The sequence below is a fragment of the Oncorhynchus masou genome, unplaced genomic scaffold (genome assembly GCF_036934945.1).
Source record: "Oncorhynchus masou masou isolate Uvic2021 unplaced genomic scaffold, UVic_Omas_1.1 unplaced_scaffold_551, whole genome shotgun sequence".
NCBI classification, from domain to species: domain Eukaryota; kingdom Metazoa; phylum Chordata; class Actinopteri; order Salmoniformes; family Salmonidae; genus Oncorhynchus; species Oncorhynchus masou.
Genome location: NW_027011926.1, coordinates 438,484 through 465,321, shown reverse-complemented (window position 1 = coordinate 465,321; position 26,838 = coordinate 438,484). Strand labels below are relative to the sequence as shown.

The 26,838-nt window shown below is 45.6% G+C and overlaps 1 protein-coding gene across 1 annotated transcript in view; it reads right to left on the bottom strand.

The window, feature by feature from the left end:
* LOC135536060 (SH3 and multiple ankyrin repeat domains protein 3-like) overlaps nucleotides 1–26,838 on the bottom strand; it is a 140,498-nt gene that overhangs the window by 75,784 nt on the left and 37,876 nt on the right. The window contains 3 exon segments of the mRNA XM_064962453.1: nucleotides 2,457–2,523; nucleotides 2,642–2,719; nucleotides 4,917–5,033. Of these exon segments, the coding sequence (XP_064818525.1) occupies nucleotides 2,457–2,523; nucleotides 2,642–2,719; nucleotides 4,917–5,033 (262 nt within the window).

The window sequence follows — 26,838 nt, the reverse complement described above, 5'->3', positions numbered from 1 at the left end:
TAGGGTTCTACATGGTTAAACACATACATTAACACACAGAGAAGGGTTAGGGTTCCACATGGTTAAACACAGACATTAACACACAGAGAAGAGTTAGGGTTCCCCATATCCACATGGTTAAACACAGACATTAACACACAGAGAAGGGTTAGGGTTCCACATGGTTAAACACAGACATTAACACACAGAGAAGGGTTAGGGTTCTACATGGTTAAACACAGACATTAACACACAGAGAAGGGTTAGGGTTCCACATGGTTAAACACAGACATTAACACACAGAGAAGGGTTAGGTTTCCCCATGGTTAAACACAGACATTAACACACAGAGAAGGGTTAGGTTTCCCCATATCCACATGGTTAAACACAGACATTAACACACAGAGAAGGGTTAGGGTTCCACATGGTTAAACACAGACATTAACACACAGAGAAGGGTTAGGGTTCCCCATGGTTAAACACAGACATTAACACACAGAGAAGGGTTAGGTTTCCCCATATCAACATGGTTAAACACAGACATTAACACACAGAGAAGGGTTAGGGTTCTACATGGTTAAACACAGACATTAACACACAGAGAAGGGTTAGGTCTCCCCATGGTTAAACACAGACATTAACACACAGAGAAGGGTTAGGTTTCCCTATGGTTAAACACAGACATTAACACACAGAGAAGGGTTAGGGTTCCCTATGGTTAAACACAGACATTATCACACAGAGAAGGGTTAGGGTTCCCCATGGTTAAACACAGACATTAACACACAGAGAAGGGTTAGGGTTCCCCACATCCACATGGTTAAACACAGACATTAACACACAGAGAAGGGTTAGGGTTCCACATGGTTAAACACAGACATTAACACACAGAGAAGGGTTAGGGTTCCCCATATCCACATGGTTAAACACAGACATTAACACACAGAGATGGGTTAGGGTTCCCCACATCCACATGGTTAAACACAGACATTAACACACAGAGAAGGGTTAGGGTTCCACATGGTTAAACACATACATTAACACACAGAGAAGGGTTAGGGTTCCACATGGTTAAACACAGACATTAACACACAGAGAAGAGTTAGGGTTCCCCATATCCACATGGTTAAACACAGACATTAACACACAGAGAAGGGTTAGGGTTCCACATGGTTAAACACAGACATTAACACACAGAGAAGGGTTAGGGTTCTACATGGTTAAACACAGACATTAACACACAGAGAAGGGTTAGGGTTCTACATGGTTAAACACAGACATTAACACACAGAGAAAGGTTAGGTTTCCCCATATCCACATGGTTAAACACAGACATTAACACACAGAGAAGGGTTAGGTTTCCCCATATCCACATGGTTAAACACAGACATTAACACACAGAGAAGGGTTAGGGTTCCCCATGGTTAAACACAGACATTAACACACAGAGAAGGGTTAGGGTTCCCCATGGTTAAACACAGACATTAACACACAGAGAAGGGTTAGGGTTCCACATGGTTAAACACAGACATTAACACACAGAGAAGGGTTAGGTTTCCCCATGGTTAAACACAGACATTAACACACAGAGAAGGGTTAGGTTTCCCCATATCCACATGGTTAAACACAGACATTAACACACAGAGAAGGGTTAGGGTTCCACATGGTTAAACACAGACATTAACACACAGAGAAGGGTTAGGGTTCCCCATGGTTAAACACAGACATTAACACACAGAGAAGGGTTAGGTTTCCCCATATCAACATGGTTAAACACAGACATTAACACACAGAGAAGGGTTAGGGTTCTACATGGTTAAACACAGACATTAACACACAGAGAAGGGTTAGGTTTCCCCATGGTTAAACACAGACATTAACACACAGAGAAGGGTTAGGTTTCCCTATGGTTAAACACAGACATTAACACACAGAGAAGGGTTAGGGTTCCCTATGGTTAAACACAGACATTATCACACAGAGAAGGGTTAGGGTTCCCCATGGTTAAACACAGACATTAACACACAGAGAAGGGTTAGGGTTCCCCACATCCACATGGTTAAACACAGACATTAACACACAGAGAAGGGTTAGGGTTCCCCATGGTTAAACACAGACATTAACACACAGAGAAGGGTTAGGGTTCCCCATGGTTAAACACAGACATTAACACACAGAGAAGGGTTAGGGTTCTACATGGTTAAACACAGACATTAACACACAGAGAAGGGTTAGGGTTCCCCATGGTTAAACGCAGACATTAACACACAGAGATGGGTTAGGGTTCTACATGGTTAAACACAGACATTAACACACAGAGATGGGTTAGGGATCCCCATGGTTAAACACAGACATTAACACACAGAGAAGGGTTAGGGTTCCCCATGGTTAAACACAGACATTAACACACAGAGAAGGGTTAGGGATCCCCATGGTTAAACACAGACATTAACACACAGGGTCCAGGATGGACTCACCTACGTCTGAGGCCTTATGGATCTTAATGATCTCTGCCAGGTCAAAATTCCCAGCAATGATGGCCACCTACACACACACACACACATATATATATCTTTCTATTTGGATCCACAGTGAACCATTGTCAGAAACAAGCATTAAAACTATACCAAATCACACTGCATTCGGTGTTGTAGTTCATTACCTGAAAAGCTGTTTGGTTGTTGTAGTTCTTAATGTCTTTATTTGTTCCTCTGAACAGCAGAACTCTGGCACAGCCGTCCTGAGAAAGGAAACATCACAGTCAGTCACACATAACAGCCCTGCTTACCTGGTTGTATAGACCACAGGTGTTGTATTACCTGGTTGTATAGACCACACAGGTGTAGTGTTACCTGGTTGGATAGACCACACAGATGTAGCATTACCTGGTTGTATAGACCGCACAGGTGTAGTATTACCTGGTTGTATAGACCACAGGTGTAGTGTTACCTGGTTGTATAGACCACACAGGTATAGTGTTACCTGGTTGTATAGACCACAGGTGTAGTATTACCTGGTTGTATAGACCACAGGTGTAGTGTTACCTGGTTGTATAGACCACACAGGTGTAGTATTACCTGGTTGTATAGACCACAGGTGTAGTGTTACCTGGTTGTATAGACCACACAGGTGTAGTATTACCTGGTTGTATAGACCACACAGGTGTAGTGTTACCTGGTTGTATAGACCACACAGGTGCAGGGCAGTGTTACCTGGTTGTATAGACCACACAGGTGTAGTATTACCTGGTTGTATAGACCACAGGTGTAGTGTTACCTGGTTGTATAGACCACACAGGTGTAGTATTACCTGGTTGTATAGACCACACAGATATAGTGTTACCTGGTTGTATAGACCACAGGTGTAGTGTTACCTGGTTGTATAGAACACACAGGTGTAGTATTACCTGGTTGTATAGACCACAGGTATAGTGTTACCTGGTTGTATAGACCACACAGGTGTAGTATTACCTGGCTGTATAGACCACAGGTATAGTGTTACCTGGTTGTATAGACCACACAGGTGTAGTATTACCTGGTTGTATAGACCACACAGGTGTAGTATTACCTGGTTGTATAGACCACAGGTGTAGTGTTACCTGGTTGTATAGACCACACAGGTGTAGTATTACCTGGTTGTATAGACCACACAGGTGTAGTGTTACCTGGTTGTATAGACCACACAGGTATAGTGTTACCTGGTTGTATAGACCACAGGTGTAGTGTTACCTGGTTGTATAGACCACAGGTGTAGTGTTACCTGGTTGTATAGACCAGACAGGTGTAGTATTACCTGGTTGTATAGACCACACAGGTGTAGTATTACCTGGTTGTATAGACCACAGGTGTTGTATTACCTGGTTGTATAGACCACAGGTGTAGTGTTACCTGGTTGTATAGACCACACAGGTGTAGTATTACCTGGTTGTATAGACCACACAGGTGTAGTATTACCTGGTTGTATAGACCACAGGTGTAGTGTTACCTGGTTGTATAGACCACAGGTGTAGTATTACCTGGTTGTATAGACCACACAGGTATAGTGTTACCTGGTTGTATAGACCACAGGTGTAGTATTACCTGGTTGCATAGACCACAGGTGTAGTATTACCTGGTTGTATAGACCACACAGGTGTAGTATTACCTGGTTGTATAGACCACAGGTGTAGTATTACCTGGTTGTATAGAACACACAGGTGTAGTGTTACCTGGTTGTATAGACCACAGGTGTAGTGTTACCTGGTTGTATAGACCACACATGTGTAGTATTACCTGGTTGTATAGACCACACAGGTGTAGTATTACCTGGTTGTATAGACCACACAGGTATAGTGTTACCTGGTTGTATAGACCACAGGTGTAGTGTTACCTGGTTGTATAGACCACACAGGTGTAGTATTACCTGGTTGTATAGACCACACAGGTGTAGTATTACCTGGTTGTATAGACCACAGGTGTAGTGTTACCTGGTTGTATAGACCACACAGGTGTAGTGTTACCTGGTTGTATAGACCACACAGGTGTAGTGTTACCTGGTTGTATAGACCACACAGGTGTAGTGTTACCTTGTTGTATAGACCACACAGGTGTAGTGTTACCTGGTTGTATAGACCACACAGGTGTAGTGTTACCTGGTTGTATAGACCACACAGGTGTAGTGTTACCTGGTTGTATAGACCACACAGGTGCAGGGCACTGTTACCTGGTTGTATAGACCACACAGGTGTAGTGTTACCTGGTTGTATAGACCACACAGGTGTAGTGTTAACTGGTTGTATAGACCACACAGGTGTAGTGTTACCTGGTTGTATAGACCACACAGGTGTAGTGTTACCTGGTTGTATAGACCACACAGGTGCAGGGCAGTGTTACTTGGTTGTATAGACCACACAGGTGTAGTGTTACCTGGTTGTATAGACCATACAGGTGTAGTGTTACCTGGTTGTATAGACCACACAGGTGCAGGGCAGTGTTCCCTGAGGCATTCTGAGAGCTCATATCGGCTCCGTAAAACAGCAGATGTTCCAGGTGCTGCACGTTCCCATGACGACATGCCTGGAGAGAAACAACATGCACGTTACCATGATGAAACGCCTGGAGAGAAACAGCCTGTCACATAGATTATCTAATCTTCCCATGTTTTTGTAGACAACAGGGTGGGAATGCCTTTTGATGAAATAGATTCTTCAGGAGTTTCCTTTACCTAAATCCCCAGACTCAGATGAACTTGCGGATACCATTTGTATGTCTCTGTGTGAGGTTTGCAAATGTCCCTTTTTGGGTGATCCCAAATTCACATAGAAATAGGAGTTATGGATATGTGACTCATTGAAAGCAAATCTACGAAGCGGTAGATCTATTCTATGTGCACTTCTTCTATGCTTCCCATTCTTAAGTTTCATTTTTGCGTCTTGTACTTTTGGGTTGTACACCAGCTTCAAACAAGTGAAAGTACAATATTTTTGGTTATTGAAGAGATATTTCACAGCAGTTTAGAGATTAATTTAGTACAATGATTGTCTACATCAGTGGTCTCCAACCGTTCTCCAAGGCATTCCTAGTCGATCACCAAACATTTCTGTAAAAATCCCAACTGTAAAGCCTTGCATTCATATTGGTTTTATTTGTTTGGCACTGTTGGCTGTGGGTGCACTTGATTCTACATCACTAGTGATGTTGGCTATGGGTGCACTTGATTCAGCAGCACTAGTGATGTTGGCTGTGGGTGCACTTGATTCAGCAGCTCTAGTGATGTTGATTGTGAGTGCACTTGATTCAGCATCCCTAGTGATGTTGGTTGTGGGTGCACTTGATTCAGCAGCCCTAGTGATGTTGATTGTGGGTGCACTTGATTCAGCAGCCCTAGTGATGTTGATTGTGGATGCACTTGATTCAGCATCCCTAGTGATGTTGGCTGTGGGTGCACTTGATTCAGCAGCCCTAGTGATGTTGGCTGTGGGTGCACTTGATTCAGTATCCATAGTGATGTTGGCTGTAGGTGCACTTGATTCGGGTGCACTCGATTCAGCATCTTCTTCTTGGGCCTCTAACTATATCTATTGTTTTTATTTTTGTTGTTGTGTGATTTGGATTAATCCCCTCTACCACATGGAACCCCACTAATCTACTGCCGGAACGCAAGAGGTGGCTAATAACAGACGTCCATCCTATGCTAGCTTGCTACCGATGGCCTGGCTAGCTGTCTAAATCGCCGTGACCCCAACCAACCTCTCCACTCTGGACCGTTTTGATCACTCGACTAAGCATGCCTCTCCTTAATGTCAATATGCCTTGTCCGTTGCTGTTCTGGTTAGTGTTTATTGGCTTATTTCACTGTAGAGCCTCTAGTCCTGCTCACTATACCTTATCCAACCTATTAGTTCCACCACCCACACATGCAATGACATCTCCTGGTTTCAATGATGTTTCTAGAGACAATATCTCTCTCTTCATCACTCAATACCTAGGTTCACCTCCACTGTATTCACATCCTACCATACCTTTGTCTGTACATTATACCTTGATGCTATTTTATCGCCCCCAGAAACCTTTTACTCTCTGTTCCAGACGTTCTAGAAGACCAATTCTTATTGCTTTTAGCCTCACCCTTATTCTACTCCTCCTCTGTTCCTCTGGCGATGTAGAGGTGAATCCAGGCCCTACAGTGCCTTGCTCCACTCCTATTCTCCAGGCGCTCTCTTTTGACGACTTCTGTAACCGTAATAGCCTTGGTTTCATGCATGTTAACATTAGAAGCCTCCTCCCTAAGTTTGTTCTATTCACTGCTTTAGCACACTCTGCCAACCTGGATGTTCTAGCTGTGTCTGAATCCTGGTTTAGGAAGACTACCAAAAATTCAGAAATTTTAATTCCAAACTACAACATTTTCAGACAAGATAGAACTGCCAAAGGGGGCGGTGTTGCAATCTACTGCAAATATAGCCTGCAGAGTTCTGTCCTACTATCCAGGTCTGTACCCAAACAATTTGAACTTCTACTTTTAAAAATCCACCTCTCTAAAAACAAGTCTCTCACCGTTGCAGCCTGCTATAGACCACCCTCTGCCCCCAGCTGTGCTCTGGACACCATATGTGAAATGATTGCCCCCCATCTATCTTCAGAGCTTGTGCTGCTAGGCGACCTAAACTGGAACATGCTTAACACCCCAGCCATCCTACAATCTAAACTTGATGCCCTCAATCTCACACAAATTATCAATGAACCTACCAAGTACCTCCTCAAAGCCTTAAACACGGGCACCCTCATAGATATCATCCTAACCAACTTGCCCTCTAAATACACCTCTGCTGTCTTCAACCAAGATCTCAGCGATCACTGCCTCATTGCCTGCATCCGTAATGGGTCAGCGGTCAAACGACCTCCACTCATCACTGTAAAACGCTCCCTGAAACACTTCAGCGAGCAGGCCTTTCTAATCGACCTGGCCGGGGTATCCTGGAAGGATATTGATCTCATCCTGTCAGTAGAGGATGCCTGGATATTTTTTTTAAATGCCTTCCTAACCGTGCCCCATTCAAGAAATTTAGAAACAGGAACAGATATAGCCCTTGGTTCTCCCCAGACCTGACTGCCCTTAACCAACACAAAAACATCCTATGGCGTTCTGCATTAGCCTCGAACAGCCCCCGTGATATGCAGCTGTTCAGGTAAGCTAGAAACCATTATACACAGGCAGTTAGAAAAGCCAAGGCTAGCTTTTTCAAGCAGAAATTTGCTTCCTGCAACACTAACTCAAAAAAGTTCTGGGACACTGTAAAGTCCATGGAGAATAAGAACACCTCCTCCCAGCTGCCCACTGCACTGAAGATAGGAAACACTGTCACCACTGATAAGTCCACCATAATTGAGAATTTCAATAAGCATTTTTCTATGGCTGGCCATGCTTTCCACCTGGCTACTCCTACCCCGGTCAACAGCACTGTACCCCCCACAGCAACTCGCCCAAGCCTTCCCCATTTCTCCTTCTCCCAAATCCGTTCAGCTGATGTTCTGAAAGAGCTGCAAAATCTGGACCCCTACAAATCAGCCGGGCTAGACAATCTGGACCCTTTCTTTCTAAAATTATCTGCCGAAATTGTTGACACCCCTATTACTAGCCTGTTCAACCTCTCTTTCGTGTCGTCTGAGATTCCCAAAGATTGGAAAGCAGCTGCGGTCATCCCCTCTTCAAAGGGGGGACACTCTTGACCCAAACTGCTACAGACCTATATCTATCCTACCATGCCTTTCTAAGGTCTTCGAAAGCCAAGTCAACAAACAGATTACCGACCATTTCAAATCTCACCATACCTTCTCTGCTATGCAATCTGGTTTCAGAGCTGGTCATGGGTGCACCTCAGACACGCTCAAGGTCCTAAATAATATCTTAACCGCCATCGATAAGAAACATTACTGTGCAGCCGTGTTCATTGATCTGGACAAGGCTTTCGACTCTGTCAATCACCACATCCTCATCGGCAGACTCGACAGCCTTGGTTTCTCAAATGATTGCCTCGCCTGGTTCACCAACTACTTTTCTGATAGAGTTCAGTGTGTCAAATCGGAGGGTCTGCTGTCCGGACCTCTGGCAGTCTCTACGGGGGTGCCACAGGGTTCAATTCTTGGACCGACTCTCTTCTCTGTATACATCAATGAGGTCGCTCTTGCTGCTGGTGAGTCTCTGATCCACCTCTACGCAGACGACAACATTCTGTATACTTCTGGCCCTTCTTTGGACACTGTGTTAACAACCCTCCAGGCAAGCTTCAATGCCATACAACTCTCCTTCCGTGGCCTCCAATTGCTCTTGAATACAAGTAAAACTAAATGCATGCTCTTCAACCGATCGCTACCCGCTACATCATTACTCTGGACGGCTCTGACTTAGAATACGTGGACAACTACAAATACTTAGGTGTCTGGTTAGACTGTAAACTCTCCTTCCAGACCCATATCAAATATCTCCAATCCAAAGTTAAATCTAGAATTGGCTTCCTATTTCTCAACAAAGCATCCTTCACTCATGCTGCCAAACATACCCTTGTAAAACTGACCATCCTACCAATCCTCGACTTTGGCGATGTCATTTACAAAATAGCCTCCAATACCCTACTCAACCAATTGGATGCAGTCTATCACTGTGCAATCCGTTTTGTCACCAAAGCCCCATATACTACCCACCATTGCGACCTGTACGCTCTCGTTGGCTGGCCCTCGCTTCATACTCGTCGCCAAACCCACTGGCTCCATGTCATCTACAAGACCCTGCTAGGTAAAGTCCCCCCTTATCTCAGCTCGCTGGTCACCATAGCATCTCCCACCTGTAGCACACGCTCCAGCAGGTATATCTCTCTAGTCATCCCCAAAACCAATTCTTTCTTTGGCCGCCTCTCCTTCCAGTTCTCTGCAGCCAATGACTGGAACGAACTACAAAAATCTCTGAAACTGGAAACACTTATCTCCCTCACTAGCTTTAAGCACCAACTGTCAGAGCAGCTCACAGATTACTGCACCTGTACATAGCCCACCTATATTTTAGCCCAAACAACTACCTCTTTCCCTACTGTATTTAATTTATTTATTTATTTTGCTCCTTTGCACCCCATTATTTTTATTTCTACTTTGCACATTCTTCTATTGCACATCTACCATTCCAGTGTTTTACTTGCAATATTGTATTTACTTTGCCACCATGGCCTTTTTTGCCTTTACCTCCCTTATCTCACCTCATTTGCTCACATCGTATATAGACTTGTTTATACTGTATTATTGACTGTATGTTTGTTTTACTCCATGTGTAACTCTGTGTCATTGTATGTGTCGAACTGCTTTGCTTTATCCTGGCCAGGTCGCAATTGTAAATGAGAACTTGTTCTCAACTTGCCTACCTGGTTAAATAAAGGTGAAATAAATAAATAAAATAAAAAATCCCTAGTGATGTTGGCTGTGGGTGCACTTGATTCAGCATCCCTAGTGATGTTGGCTGTGGGTGCACTTGATTCAGCAGCCCTAGTGATGTTGACTGTGATTGCACTTGATTCAGCAGCCCAAGTGCTGTTGACGGTAGGTGCACTTGATTCAGCAGTGCACCTACAGTGCTGTTTGCTGTGGGTGCACTTGATTCAGCAGCCCTATCGCCGGTAAGGCAAAGTGTTTCCATTTTTAACCATTTCATCATTTCAGTCAGAAGATAGAAATCAATTGGCCAATCAGATAGCTCAGAACACCTTGTCTGCACAGTTTCCATTGACTGTAAAAAGAAGCCTTGAGCTCACAGCAAAGTTGATACTGTGAGATTTAAAAACTAAAACCATGACTAGAAAGACTCAACGAATACAGCACCGAGCTGCTGTTTTAATGTTTAAGTTGTTATTCAGCCTGTCAACACTTTATTCAACACCTTTATAAGCCATAAAATGCACATTTTGCCAACTTCCACATCCTAAAATCAGCACTGCAGCTGTAATGATTGAGTATAGCGAAGTGGTCTCCCCAATTTTGAGATATTACGATCTTGTCTCATTGCTGCAACTCCCCAACGGGCTCGGGAGAGGAGAAGGTCGAGTCATGCCTCCTCTGAAACATGACCCGCCAAGCCGCTCTCCTCTTAACCCGGGAGCCAGCTGCACCAATGTGTCACCATCCGAATGACTACCGGAGTCAGCCTGCAGGCGCCCGACCCGCCACAAGGAGTCGCTAGAGCACGATGATCCAAGTAAAGCCCTCCCTTCCAAACCCTCCCCTAACCCGGACGACGCTGGGCCAATTGTCCGCCGCCCTATGGGACTCCCGGTCCCGGCCAGTTGAAACACTGCCTGGGATCAAACCCCAGGCTGTAGTGACGCCGCAACACTGCGATGCAGTACCTTAGACCTTAGGCCTTAGACCTTAGACCTTAGACCTCAGGCCTCAGACCTCAGACCTCAGACCTTAGACCTTAGACCTCAGGCCTTACACCTTAGGCCTTAGACCTTAGACCTTAGACCTCAGACCTTAGACCTCAGACCTTAGACCTCAGACCTTAGACCTTAGGCCTCAGGCCTCAGGCTTAGGCCTCAGGCCTCAGACCTCAGACCTCAGACCTCAGACCTCAGGCCTCAGGCCTCAGACCTCAGACCTCAGACCTCAGACCTCAGACCTCAGGCCTCAGACCTCAGACCTTAGACCTTAGACCTCAGACCTTAGACCTCAGACCTTAGACCTTAGGCCTTAGACCTCAGACCTCAGGCCTTAGACCTTAGACCTCAGACCTCAGACCTTAGACCTTAGACCTCAGACCTCAGGCCTTAGACCTTAGACCTCAGACCTCAGACCTCAGACCTCAGGCCTTAGACCTCAGACCTTAGGCCTTAGACCTTAGACCTTAGGCCTTAGACCTTAGACCTTAGACCTTAGGCCTTAGACCTTAGACCTCAGACCTCAGACCTCAGACCTCAGACCTCAGACCTCAGACCTCAGACCGCTGGCCCTGGATTTTGTCTGTTATAAAGAAAGGAATATTAAACTTTCTCTGGTCATAGGAGTAACAACATTCATTAGTGCATGAGGCAGAAAGCTGGAAGAGTGTGTCCCCTTTTCTCAGTGGAGGGAAGGATGGCAGTGGGACGGCGAGTCGGGTGAGAGGCAGCCTCACCGCTGCCGCCTCCCTCCCCTCAGACTGACCATCAGATGCAGGCCATCAGCCCAGTAAAAAACAAAGAAGCAAATGATTATACTCATTTAACTGTGCCTCACAAGTAATACAACATTATCTCTTACCAGTGTGAACATGTACCTACATTTTTTAAATTTATATTTCTAAATGGTCTGAGAAGAACAATATTGGCAGGTCAATTCAAGCGTAGCCAACATGCATGGATAATGTATTGGGTCTAAAGCCTACTGAGCATAGCCAATATGCAGGGATGATGTATTGGGTCTATAGCCTACTGAGCATAGCCAATATGCAGGAATAATGTACTGGGTCTAAAGCCTACTGAGCATAGCCAATATGCAGGGATAATGTACTGTGTCTATAGCCTACTGAGCATAGCCAATATGCAGGGCTAATGTACTGGGTCTAAAGCCTACTGAGCATAGCCAATATGCAGGGATAATGTTCTGGGTCTATAGCCTACTGAGCATAGCCAATATGCAGGGATAATGTATTGGGTCTATAGCTTACTGTGCATAGCCAATATACAGGGACAATGTGCTGGGTCTATTGCCTACTGAGCATAGCCAATATGCAGGGATAATGTACTGGGTCTATAGCCTACTGAGCATAGCCAATATGCAGGGATAATGTACTGGGCCTATTGAGCATAGCCAATATGCAGGGATAATGTACTGGGTCTATAGCCTGCTGAGCATAGCCGATACACTGGGATAATGTACTGGGTCTATAGCCTACTGAGCATAGTAAATATGCAGGGATAATGTACTGGGCCTATAGCCTACTGAGCATAGCCAATATGCAGGAATAATGTACTGGGTCTAAAGCCTACTGAGCATAGCCAAAATGCAGGGATAATGTACTGGGTCTATTGCCTACTGAGCATAGCCAATATGCAGGAATAATGTACTGGGTCTATAGCCTACTGAGCATAGCCAATATGCAGGGATAATGTACTGGGCCTACTGAGCATAGCCAATATGCAGGGATAATGTACTGGGCCTATAGCCTACTGAGCATAGCCAATATGCAGGGAAAAATGTACTGGGTCTAAAGCCTACTGAGCATAGCCAATATGCAGGGATAATGTACTGGGTCTATAGCCTACTGAGCATAGCCAATATGCAGGGATAATGTACTGGGCCTACTGAGCATAGCCAATATGCAGGGATAATGTACTGGGTCTATAGCCTACTGAGCATAGTAAATATGCAGGAATAATGTACTGGGCCTACTGAGCATAGCCGATACACAGGGATAATGTACTGGGTCTATAGCCTACTTAGCATAGTAAATATGCAGGGATAATGTACTGGGCCTATAGCCTACTGAGCATAGCCAATATGCAGGGATAATGTACTGGTTCTATAGCCTACTGAGCATAGCCAATATGCAGGGATAATGTACTGGTTCTATAGCCTACTGAGCATAGCCAATATGCAGGGATAATGTACTGGGTCTAAAGCCTACTGAGCATAGCCAATATGCAGGGATAATGTACTGGTTCTATAGCCTACTGAGCATAGCCAATATGCAGGGATAATGTACTGGGTCTATAGCCTACTGAGCATAGCCAATACGCAGGGATAATGTACTGGTTCTATAGCCTACTGAGCATAGCCAATATGCAGGAATAATGTGCTGGGTCTAAAGCCTACTGAGCATAGCCAATATGCAGGGATAATGTACTGGGTCTATTGCCTACTGAGCATAGCCAATATGCAGGAATAATATACTGGGTCTATAGCCTACTGAGCATAGCCAATATGCAGGGATAATGTACTGGGCCTACTGAGCATAGCCAATATGCAGGGATAATGTACTGGGTCTATGCTGAGCATAGCCGATACACATGGATAATGTACTGGGTCTATAGTCTACTGAGCATAGCCAATATGCAGGGATAATGTACTGGGTCTATAGCCTACTGAGCATAGCCAATATGCAGTGGTAATGTACTGGGTCTATAGCCTACTGAGCATAGCCAATATGCAGGGATAATGTACTGGGTCTATAGCCTACTGAGCATAGCCAATATGCAGGGATAATGTACTGGGTCTAAAGCCTACTGAGCATAGCCAATATGCAGGGATAATGTACTGGTTCTATAGCCTACTGAGCATAGCCAATATGCAGGGATAATGTACTGGGTCTATAGCCTACTGAGCATAGCCAATACGCAGGGATAATGTACTGGTTCTATAGCCTACTGAGCATAGCCAATATGCAGGAATAATGTGCTGGGTCTAAAGCCTACTGAGCATAGCCAATATGCAGGGATAATGTACTGGGTCTATTGCCTACTGAGCATAGCCAATATGCAGGAATAATGTACTGGGTCTATAGCCTACTGAGCATAGCCAATATGCAGGGATAATGTACTGGGCCTACTGAGCATAGCCAATATGCAGGGATAATGTACTGGGTCTATGCTGAGCATAGCCGATACACATGGATAATGTACTGGGTCTATAGTCTACTGAGCATATCCAATATGCAGGGATAATGTACTGGGTCTATAGCCTACTGAGCATAGCCAATATGCAGTGGTAATGTACTGGGTCTATAGCCTACTGAGCATAGCCAATATGCAGGGATAATGTACTGGGTCTATAGCCTACTGAGCATAGCCGATATGTAGGGATAGAGTACTGGGTCTATAGTCTACTGAGCATAGCCAATATGTAGGGATAATGTACTGGGTCTATAGCCTACTGAGCAAAGCCAATATGCAGGGATAATGTACTGGGCCTACTGAGCATAGCCAATATGCAGGCATAATGTAATGGGTCTATAGCCTGCTGAGCATAGCCGATACACAGGGATAATGTACTGGTTCTATAGCCTACTGAGCATAGCCAATATGCAGGGATAATGTACTGGTTCTATAGCCTACTGAGCATAGCCAATATGCAGGGATAATGTACTGGGTCTAAAGCCTACTGAGCATAGCCAATATGCAGGGATAAAGTACTGGGTCTAAAGCCTACTGAGCATAGCCAATATGCAGGGATAATGTACTGGTTCTATAGCCTACTGAGCATAGCCAATATGCAGGGATAATGTACTGGGTCTATAGCCTACTGAGCATAGCCAATACGCAGGGATAATGTACTGGTTCTATAGCCTACTGAGCATAGCCAATATGCAGGAATAATGTGCTGGGTCTAAAGCCTACTGAGCATAGCCAATATGTAGGGATAATGTACTGGGTCTATTGCCTACTGAGCATAGCCAATATGCAGGAATAATGTACTGGGTCTATAGCCTACTGAGCATAGCCAATATGCAGGGATAATGTACTGGGCCTACTGAGCATAGCCAATATGCAGGGATAATGTACTGGGTCTATGCTGAGCATAGCCGATACACATGGATAATGTACTGGGTCTATAGTCTACTGAGCATAGCCAATATGCAGGGATAATGTACTGGGTCTATAGCCTACTGAGCATAGCCAATATGCAGTGGTAATGTACTGGGTCTATAGCCTACTGAGCATAGCCAATATGCAGGGATAATGTACTGGGTCTATAGCCTACTGAGCATAGCCGATATGTAGGGATAGAGTACTGGGTCTATAGTCTACTGAGCATAGCCAATAGGTAGGGATAATGTACTGGGTCTATAGCCTACTGAGCAAAGCCAATATGCAGGGATAATGTACTGGGCCTACTGAGCATAGCCAATATGCAGGCATAATGTAATGGGTCTATAGCCTGCTGAGCATAGCCGATACACAGGGATAATGTACTGGGTCTAAAGCCTACTGAGCATAGTAAATATGCAGGGATAATGTACTGGGTCTATAGTCTACTGAGCATAGCCAATATGCAGGGATAATGTACTGGGTCTATAGCCTACTGAGCATAGCCAATATGCAGGGATAATGTACTGGGTCTATAGCCTACTGTGCATAGCCAATATACAGGGACAATGTGCTGGGTCTATTGCCTACTGAGCATAGCCAATATGCAGGGATAATGTACTGGGTCTATAGTCTACTGAGCATAGCCAATATGCAGGGATAATGTACTGGGTCTATAGCCTACTGAGCATAGCCAATATGCAGGGATAATGTACTGGGCCTACTGAGCATAGCCAATATGCAGGGATAATGTACTGAGCCTATAGCCTACTGAGCATAGCCAATATGCAGGGAAAAATGTACTGGGTCTAAAGCCTACTGAGCATAGCCAATATGCAGGGATAATGTACTGGGTCTATAGCCTACTGAGCATAGCCAATATGCAGGGATAATGTACTGGGTCTAAAGCCTACTGAGCATAGCCAATATGCAGGGATAATGTACTGGTTCTATAGCCTACTGAGCATAGCCAATATGCAGGGATAATGTACTGGGCCTACTGAGCATAGCCAATATGCAGGGATAATGTACTGGGTCTAAAGCCTACTGAGCATAGCCAATATGCAGGGATAATGTACTGGTTCTATAGCCTACTGAGCATAGCCAATATGCAGGGATAATGTACTGGGCCTACTGAGCATAGCCAATATGCAGGAATAATATACTGGGTCTATAGCCTACTGAGCATAGCCAATATGCAGGGATAATGTACTGGGCCTACTGAGCATAGCCAATATGCAGGGATAATGTACTGGGTCTATGCTGAGCATAGCCGATACACATGGATAATGTACTGGGTCTATAGTCTACTGAGCATAGCCAATATGCAGGGATAATGTACTGGGTCTATAGCCTACTGAGCATAGCCAATATGCAGTGGTAATGTACTGGGTCTATAGCCTACTGAGCATAGCCAATATGCAGGGATAATGTACTGGGTCTATAGCCTACTGAGCATAGCCAATATGCAGGGATAATGTACTGGGTCTAAAGCCTACTGAGCATAGCCAATATGCAGGGATAATGTACTGGTTCTATAGCCTACTGAGCATAGCCAATATGCAGGGATAATGTACTGGGTCTATTGCCTACTGAGCATAGCCAATATGCAGGAATAATGTACTGGGTCTATAGCCTACTGAGCATAGCCAATATGCAGGGATAATGTACTGGGCCTACTGAGCATAGCCAATATGCAGGGATAATGTACTGGGTCTATGCTGAGCATAGCCGATACACATGGATAATGTACTGGGTCTATAGTCTACTGAGCATAGCCAATATGCAGGGATAATGTACTGGGTCTATAGCCTACTGAGCATAGCCAATATGCAGTGGTAATGTACTGGGTCTATAGCCTACTGAGCATAGCCAATATGCAGGGATAATGTACTGGGTCTATAGCCTACTGAGCATAGCCGATATGTAGGGATAGAGTACTGGGTCTATAGTCTACTGAGCATAGCCAATATGTAGGGATAATGTACTGGGTCTATAGCCTACTGAGCAAAGCCAATATGCAGGGATAATGTACTGGGCCTACTGAGCATAGCCAATATGCAGGCATAATGTAATGGGTCTATAGCCTGCTGAGCATAGCCGATACACAGGGATAATGTACTGGTTCTATAGCCTACTGAGCATAGCCAATATGCAGGGATAATGTACTGGTTCTATAGCCTACTGAGCATAGCCAATATGCAGGGATAATGTACTGGGTCTAAAGCCTACTGAGCATAGCCAATATGCAGGGATAATGTACTGGTTCTATAGCCTACTGAGCATAGCCAATATGCAGGGATAATGTACTGGGTCTATAGCCTACTGAGCATAGCCAATACGCAGGGATAATGTACTGGTTCTATAGCCTACTGAGCATAGCCAATATGCAGGAAAAATGTGCTGGGTCTCAAGCCTACTGAGCATAGCCAATATGCAGGGATAATGTACTGGTTCTATAGCCTACTGAGCATAGCCAATATGCAGGAATAATGTGCTGGGTCTAAAGCCTACTGAGCATAGCCAATATGCAGGGATAATGTACTGGGTCTAAAGCCTACTGAGCATAGCCAATATGCAGGAATAATGTACTGGGTCTATAGCCTACTGAGCATAGCCAATATGCAGGGATAATGTACTGGGCCTACTGAGCATAGCCAATATGCAGGGATAATGTACTGGGTCTATGCTGAGCATAGCCAATACACATGGATAATGTACTGGGTCTATAGTCTACTGAGCATAGCCAATATGCAGGGATAATGTACTGGGTCTATAGCCTACTGAGCATAGCCAATATGCAGTGGTAATGTACTGGGTCTATAGCCTACTGAGCATAGCCAATATGCAGGGATAATGTACTGGGTCTATAGCCTACTGAGCATAGCCAATATGCAGGGATAATGTACTGGGTCTAAAGCCTACTGAGCATAGCCAATATGCAGGGATAATGTACTGGTTTTATAGCCTACTGAGCTTAGCCAATATGCAGGGATAATGTACTGGGTCTATAGCCTACTGAGCATAGCCAATACGCAGGGATAATGTACTGGTTCTATAGCCTACTGAGCATAGCCAATATGCAGGAATAATGTGCTGGGTCTAAAGCCTACTGAGCATAGCCAATATGCAGGGATAATGTACTGGGTCTATTGCCTACTGAGCATAGCCAATATGCAGGAATAATGTACTGGGTCTATAGCCTACTGAGCATAGCCAATATGCAGGGATAATGTACTGGGCCTACTGAGCATAGCCAATATGCAGGGATAATGTACTGGGTCTATGCTGAGCATAGCCGATACACATGGATAATGTACTGGGTCTATAGTCTACTGAGCATAGCCAATATGCAGGGATAATGTACTGGGTCTATAGCCTACTGAGCATAGCCAATATGCAGTGGTAATGTACTGGGTCTATAGCCTACTGAGCATAGCCAATATGCAGGGATAATGTACTGGGTCTATAGCCTACTGAGCATAGCCGATATGTAGGGATAGAGTACTGGGTCTATAGTCTACTGAGCATAGCCAATAGGTAGGGATAATGTACTGGGTCTATAGCCTACTGAGCAAAGCCAATATGCAGGGATAATGTACTGGGCCTACTGAGCATAGCCAATATGCAGGCATAATGTAATGGGTGTATAGCCTGCTGAGCATAGCCGATACACAGGGATAATGTACTGGGTCTATAGCCTACTGAGCATAGCCAATATGCAGGGATAATGTACTGGGTCTATAGTCTACTGAGCATAGCCAATATGCAGGGATAATGTACTGGGTCTATAGCCTACTGAGCATAGCCAATATGCAGGGATAATGTACTGGGTCTATAGCCTACTGTGCATAGCCAATATACAGGGACAATGTGCTGGGTCTATTGCCTACTGAGCATAGCCAATATGCAGGGATAATGTACTGGGTCTATAGTCTACTGAGCATAGTAAATATGCAGGAATAATGTACTGGGCCTACTGAGCATAGCCGATACACAGGGATAATGTACTGGGTCTATAGCCTACTGAGCATAGTAAATATGCAGGGATAATGTACTGGGCCTATAGCCTACTGAGCATAGCCAATATGCAGGGATAATGTACTGGTTCTATAGCCTACTGAGCATAGCCAATATGCAGGGATAATGTACTGGGTCTAAAGCCTACTGAGCATAGCCAATATGCAGGAATAATGTACTGAGTCTATAGCCTACTGAGCATAGCCAATATGCAGGGATAATGTACTGGGCCTACTGAGCATAGCCAATATGCAGGGATAATGTACTGGGTCTAAAGCCTACTGAGCATAGCCAATATGCAGGGATAATGTACTGGGTCTATAGCCTACTGAGCATAGCCAATATGCAGGAATAATGTACTGGGTCTAAAGCCTACTGAGCATAGCCAATATGCAGGGATAATGTACTGGGTCTATAGTCTACTGAGCATAGCCAATATGCAGGGATAATGTACTGGGTCTATAGCCTACTGAGCATAGCCAATATGCAGGGATAATGTACTGGGTCTATAGCCTACTGTGCATAGCCAATATACAGGGACAATGTGCTGGGTCTATTGCCTACTGAGCATAGCCAATATGCAGGGATAATGTACTGGGTCTATAGTCTACTGAGCATAGCCAATATGCAGGGATAATGTACTGGGTCTATAGCCTACTGAGCATAGCCAATATGCAGGGATAATGTACTGGGCCTACTGAGCATAGCCAATATGCAGGGATAATGTACTGGGCCTATAGCCTACTGAGCATAGCCAATATGCAGGGAAAAATGTACTGGGTCTAAAGCCTACTGAGCATAGCCAATATGCAGGGATAATGTACTGGGTCTATAGTCTACTGAGCATAGCCAATATGCAGGGATAATGTACTGGGCCTACTGAGCATAGCCAATATGCAGGGATAATGTACTGGGTCTATAGCCTACTGAGCATAGCCAATATGCAGGGATAATGTACTGGTTCTATAGCCTACTGAGCATAGCCAATATGCAGGGATAATGTACTGGGTCTAAAGCCTACTGAGCATAGCCAATATGCAGGAATAATGTACTGAGTCTATAGCCTACTGAGCATAGCCAATATGCAGGGATAATGTACTGGGCCTACTGAGCATAGCCAATATGCAGGGATAATGTACTGGGTCTAAAGCCTACTGAGCATAGCCAATATGCAGGGATAATGTACTGGGTCTATAGCCTACTGAGCATAGCCAATATGCAGGAATAATGTACTGGGTCTAAAGCCTACTGAGCATAGCCAATATGCAGGGATAATGTACTGGGCCTACAGACTACTGAGCATAGCCAATATTCAGGGATAATGTACTGGGTCTATTGCCTACTGAGCATAGCCAATATGCAGGAATAATGTACTGGGTCTATAGCCTACTGAGCATAGCCAATATGCAGGGATAATGTACTGGGCCTACTGAGCATAGCCAATATGTAGGGATAATGTACTGGGTCTAAAGCCTACTGAGCATAGCCAATATGCAGGGATAATGTATTGTGTCTATAGCCTACTGAGCATAGCCAATATGCAGGGATAATGTACTCGGTCTAAAGCCTACTGAGCATAGCCAATATGCAGGGATAATGTTCTGGGTCTATAGCCTAATGAGCATAGCCAATATGCAGGGATAATGTACTGGATCTATAGCCTACTGAGCATAGCCAATATGCAGGGAAAAATGTACTGGGCCTACTGAGCATAGCCAATATGCAGGGATAATGTACTGGGTCTATAGCCTACTGAGCATAGCCAATATGCAGGGATAATGTACTGGGCCTACTGAGCATAGCCAATATGCAGGGATAATGTACTGGGCCTATAGCCTACTGAGCATAGCCAATATGCAGGGAAAAATGTACTGGGTCTATAGCCTACTGAGCATAGCCAATATGCAGTGATAATGTACTGGGCCTATAGCCTACTGAGCATAGTAAATATGCAGGGATAATGTACTGGGCCTACTGAGCATAGCCGATACACAGGGATAATGTACTGGGTCTATAGCCTACTGAGCATAGTAAATATGCAGTGATGATGTACTGGGCCTATAGCCTACTGAGCATAGCCAATATGCAGGGATAATGTACTGGTTCTATAGCCTACTGAGCATAGCCAATATGCAGGGATAATGTACTGGTTCTATAGCCTACTGAGCATAGCCAATATGCAGGGATAATGTACTGGGCCTACAGACTACTGAGCATAGCCAATATTCAGGGATAATGTACTGGGTCTATTGCCTACTGAGCATAGCCAATATGCAGGAATAATGTACTGGGTCTATAGCCTACTGAGCATAGCCAATATGCAGGGATAATGTACTGGGCCTACTGAGCATAGTAAATATGCAGGGATAATGTACTGTGCCTATAGCCTACTAAACATAGCCAATATGCAGGGATAATGTACTGGTTCTATAGCCTACTGAGCATAGCCAATATGCAGGGATAATGTACTGGGCCTACAGACTACTGAGCATAGCCAATATTCAGGGATAATGTACTGGGTCTATAGCCTACTGAGCATAGCCAATATGCAGGGATAATGTACTGGGTCTAAAGCCTACTGAGCATAGCCAATATGCAGGGATAATGTACTGGGTCTAAAGCCTAGTGAGCATAGTAAATATGCAGGGATAATGTACTGGGCCTATAGCCTACTAAGCATAGCCAATATGCAGGGATAATGTACTGGGTCTATAGCCTACTGAGCATAGCCAATATGCAGGGATAATGTACTGGGTCTATAGCCTACTGAGCATAGCCAATATGCAGGGAAAAATGTACTGGGCCTACTAAGCATAGCCAATATGCAGGGATAATGTACTGGGCCTATAGCCTACTGAGCATAGCCAATATGCAGGGATAATGTACTGGGTCTAAAGCCTACTGCACAGACCTCATTGCTCCAGAACTGTTTTTAATTGGTTAATGTTGCATCGGCTTACGCTTTTTAATCAGTAGATGGCGGCTTGCATTTTGACTCAGAACGGGAACTTTACTGAGAAAAGGTCGATGACCGCTGACGTAGATCCATGTAGTAAACAGTAGGTTAATTTCTGCAATTACCAGGAGCGTTGAAGCGTGAGGCTTAACTTCTCCACTGTTTTGTCCCATAGCTACCACATTGTGGCAGTGTGAAGGGCACTGTGTAGATACACATATAGATACCACGTTGTGGCAGTGTGAAGGGCACTGTGTAGATACACATATAGATACCACGTTGTGGCAGTGTGAAGGGCACTGTGTAGATACACATATAGATACCACGTTGTGGCAGTGTGAAGGGCACTGTGTAGATACACATATAGATACCACGTTGTGGCAGTGTGAAGGGCACTGTGTAGATACACATATAGATACCACGTTGTGGCAGTGTGAAGGGCACCGTGTAGATACACATATAGATACCACGTTGTGGCAGTGTGAAGGGCACTGTGTAGATACACATCTAGATACCACGTTGTGGCAGTGTGAAGAGCACCGTGTAGATACACATCTAGATACCACGTTGTGGCAGTGTGAAGAGCACCCGTGCAGAATCACATACACAGCATATCACAAAAGTGAGTACACCCCTCACATTTTTGTAAATATTTGAGTATATCAACTGTGAGAGACGGAATCAGAAACAACAATCCAGAAAATCACATTGTATGATTTTTAAGTAATTAATTTGCATTTTATTGCATGACATAAGTATTTGATACATCAGAAAAGCAGAACTTAATATTTGCTACAGAAACCAGCTGGTCTGCGCTGCTCTGAGGACGCGGCTGGGGATGCCGTCCGAGATAATACGGTCAGCATTTGAATGTGAGGAATTCTAGGTCAGGTGAACAAAAGGAGTTCCTGTATGTTGTTACAATTACACCATGAGTTGTTAATCATGAAACATACACCCCTGTCCTTCTTCTTCCTGGAAAGACTCCAACTGCATATACCCAGAGAGCCCAGTTTCCGTGAAACAGAGTATGTTACAATCCCTGATGTCTCTCTGGAAAACAACCTTTGCCCTAATTTTGTCTACCTTGTTATCTAGAGACTGGACATTAGCGAGTAATATACTCGGAAGCGGTGGGTGGTGTGCGCTCCTCAGAAGACCATTTCGTCTACCTCTTCTCTGGCAGCGTTGTTTTGGGTTGGCCTTCTGAATCAGTTCAAATGCCCTGGAGGATCCTCTTCGGGAAAGTCGTATTTCTGGTCGTATTCCTGGTCATAGTAATTTGATATCCAATACATTAAAAAAGTTTCCTAAGGACTAGAAGCGAGGCAGCCCTCTCTGTCGGCGCCATCTTGCCTAATTTCTGTTTTTGTGACAAAAAAGCAACGTACTGCATAGTGTAGAGCAGTGGTCACCAAACGTTTCTGATTCAAGAACACTTGTCTCGGCTTGCAGTCATAATGCAAGCAGAGACATGACTTAAAACACGTAAGATGTTGTTACTCCTATGACCAGAGAAAGGAAAATATTCCTAATTCATGTTGTTACTCCTATGACCAGAGAAAGGAAAATATTCCTAATTCATGGTCAGCACTGTAGAAACTATTGCACTCAACGGAACGACTTGATTAGTCTAGTGTCAACAACGCAGCCACTGCCAGCTAGCCTACAAAGTCAACAACGCAGCCACTGCCAGCTAGCCTACTCCAGCAGTACTGTATCATTTCAATCATTTTAGTCAATAAGATTCTTGCTACGTAAGCTTAACTTTCTGAACATTCGAGACGTGTAGTCCACTTGTCATTCCAATCTCCTCTGCATTAGCGTAGCCTCTTCTGTAGCCTGTCAACTATGTGTCTATCTATCCCTGTTCTCTCCTCTCTGCACAGACCATACAAACGCTCCACACCGCGTGGCCGCGGCCACCCTAATCTGGTGGTCCCAGCGCGCACGACCCACGTGGAGTTCCAGGTCTCCGGTAGCCTTTGGAACTGCCGATCTGCGGCCAACAAGGCAGAGTTCATCTCAGCCTATGCCTCCCTCCAGTCCCTCGACTTCTTGGCACTGACGGAAACATGGATCACCACAGATAACACTGCTACTCCTACTGCTCTCTCTTCGTCCGCCCACGTGTTCTCGCACACCCCGAGAGCTTCTGGTCAGCGGGGTGGTGGCACCGGGATCCTCTTCTCTCCCAAGTGGTCATTCTCTCTTTCTCCCCTTACCCATCTGTCTATCGCCTCCTTTGAATTCCATGCTGTCACAGTTACCAGCCCTTTCAAGCTTAACATCCTTATCATTTATCGCCCTCCAGGTTCCCTCGGAGAGTTCATCAATGAGCTTGATGCCTTGATAAGCTCCTTTCCTGAGGACGGCTCACCTCTCACAGTCCTGGGCGACTTTAACCTCCCCACGTCTACCTTTGACTCATTCCTCTCTGCCTCCTTCTTTCCATTCCTCTCCTCTTTTGACCTCACCCTCTCACCTTCCCCCTACTCACAAGGCAGGCAATACGCTCGACCTCATCTTTACTAGATGCTGTTCTTCCACTAACCTCATTGCAACTCCCCTCCAAGTCTCCGACCACTACCTTGTATCCTTTTCCCTCTCGCTCTCATCCAACACTTCCCACACTGCCCCTACTCGGATGGTATCGCGCCGTCCCAACCTTCGCTCTCTCTCCCCCGCTACTCTCTCCTCTTCCATCCTATCATCTCTTCCCTCTGCTCAAACCTTCTCCAACCTATCTCCTGATTCTGCCTCCTCAACCCTCCTCTCTTCCCTTTCTGCATCCTTTGACTCTCTATGTCCCCTATCCTCCAGGCCGGCTCGGTCCTCCCCTCCCGCTCCGTGGCTCGACGACTCATTGTGAGCTCACAGAACAGGGCTCCGGGCAGCCGAGCGGAAATGGAGGAAAACTCGCCTCCCTGCGGACCTGGCATTCTTTCACTCCCTCCTCTATACATTTTCCTCCTCTGTCTCTGCTGCTAAAGCCACTTTCTACCACTCTAAATTCCAAGCATCTGCCTCTAACCCTAGGAAGCTCTTTGCCACCTTCTCCTCCCTCCTGAATCCTCCTCCCCCTCCCCCCTCCTCCCTCTCTGCAGATGACTTCGTCAACCATTTTGAAAAGAAGGTCGACGACATCCGATCCTCGTTTGCTAAGTCAAACGACACCGCTGGTTCTGCTCACACTGCCCTACCCTGTGCTCTGACCTCTTTCTCCCCTCTCTCTCCAGATGAAATCTCGCTTCTTGTGACGGCCGGCCGCCCAACAACCTGCCCGCCCAACAACCTACACTCGATCCCTCCGATGTCAACAACTACAGACCAGTATCCCTTCTTTCTTTTCTCTCCAAAACTCTTGAACGTGCCGTCCTTGGCCAGCTCTCCCGCTATCTCTCTCAGAATGACCTTCTTGATCCAAATCAGTCAGGTTTCAAGACTAGTCATTCAACTGAGACTGCTCTTCTCTGTATCACGGAGGCGCTCCGCACTGCTAAAGCTAACTCTCTCTCCTCTGCTCTCATCCTTCTAGACCTATCGGCTGCCTTTGATACTGTGAACCATCAGATCCTCCTCTCCACCCTCTCCGAGCTGGGCATCTCCGGCGCGGCCCACGCTTGGATTGCGTCCTACCTGACAGGTCGCTCCTACCAGGTGGCGTGGCGAAAATCTGTCTCCTCACCACGCGCTCTCACCACTGGTGTCCCCCAGGGCTCTGTTCTAGGCCCTCTCCTATTCTCGCTATACACCAAGTCACTTGGCTCTGTCATAACCTCACATGGTCTCTCCTATCATTGCTATGCAGACGACACACAATTAATCTTCTCCTTTCCCCCTTCTGATGACCAGGTGGCGAATCGCATCTCTGCATGTCTGGCAGACATATCAGTGTGGATGACGGATCACCACCTCAAGCTGAACCTCGGCAAGACGGAGCTGCTCTTCCTCCCGGGGAAGGACTGCCCATTCCATGATCTCGCCATCACGGTTGACAACTCCATTGTGTCCTCCTCCCAGAGCGCTAAGAACCTTGGCGTGATCCTGGACAACACCCTGTCAACCAACATCAAGGCGGTGGCCCGTTCCTGTAGGTTCATGCTCTACAACATCCGCAGAGTACGACCCTGCCTCACACAGGAAGCGGCGCAGGTCCTAATCCAGGCACTTGTCATCTCCCGTCTGGATTACTGCAACTCGCTGTTGGCTGGGCTCCCTGCCTGTGCCATTAAACCCCTACAACTCATCCAGAACGCCGCAGCCCGTCTGGGGCGCAACCTTCCCAAGTTCTCTCACGTCACCCCGCTCCTCCGCTCTCTCCACTGGCTTCCAGTTGAAGCTCGCATCCGCTACAAGACCATGGTGCTTGCCTACGGAGCTGTGAGGGGAACGGCACCGCAGTACCTCCAGGCTCTGATCAGGCCCTACACCCAAGCAAGGGCACTGCGTTCATCCACCTCTGGCCTGCTCGCCTCCCTACCACTGAGGAAGTACAGTTCCCGCTCAGCCCAGTCAAAACTGTTCGCTGCTCTGGCCCCCAATGGTGGAACAAACTCCCTCACGACGCCAGGACAGCGGAGTCAATCACCACCTTCCGGAGACACCTGAAACCCCACCTCTTTAAGGAATACCTAGGATAGGATAAAGTAATCCTTCTCACCCCCCCTTAAATGATTTAGATGCACTATTGTAAAGTGGCTGTTCCACTGGATGTCATAAGGTGAATTCACCAATTTGTAAGTCGCTCTGGATAAGAGTGTCTGCCTAATGACTTAAATGTAAATGTATGTTGTTACTCCTATGACCAGAGAAAGGAAAATATTCCTAATTCATGTTGTTACTCCTATGACCAGAGAAAGGT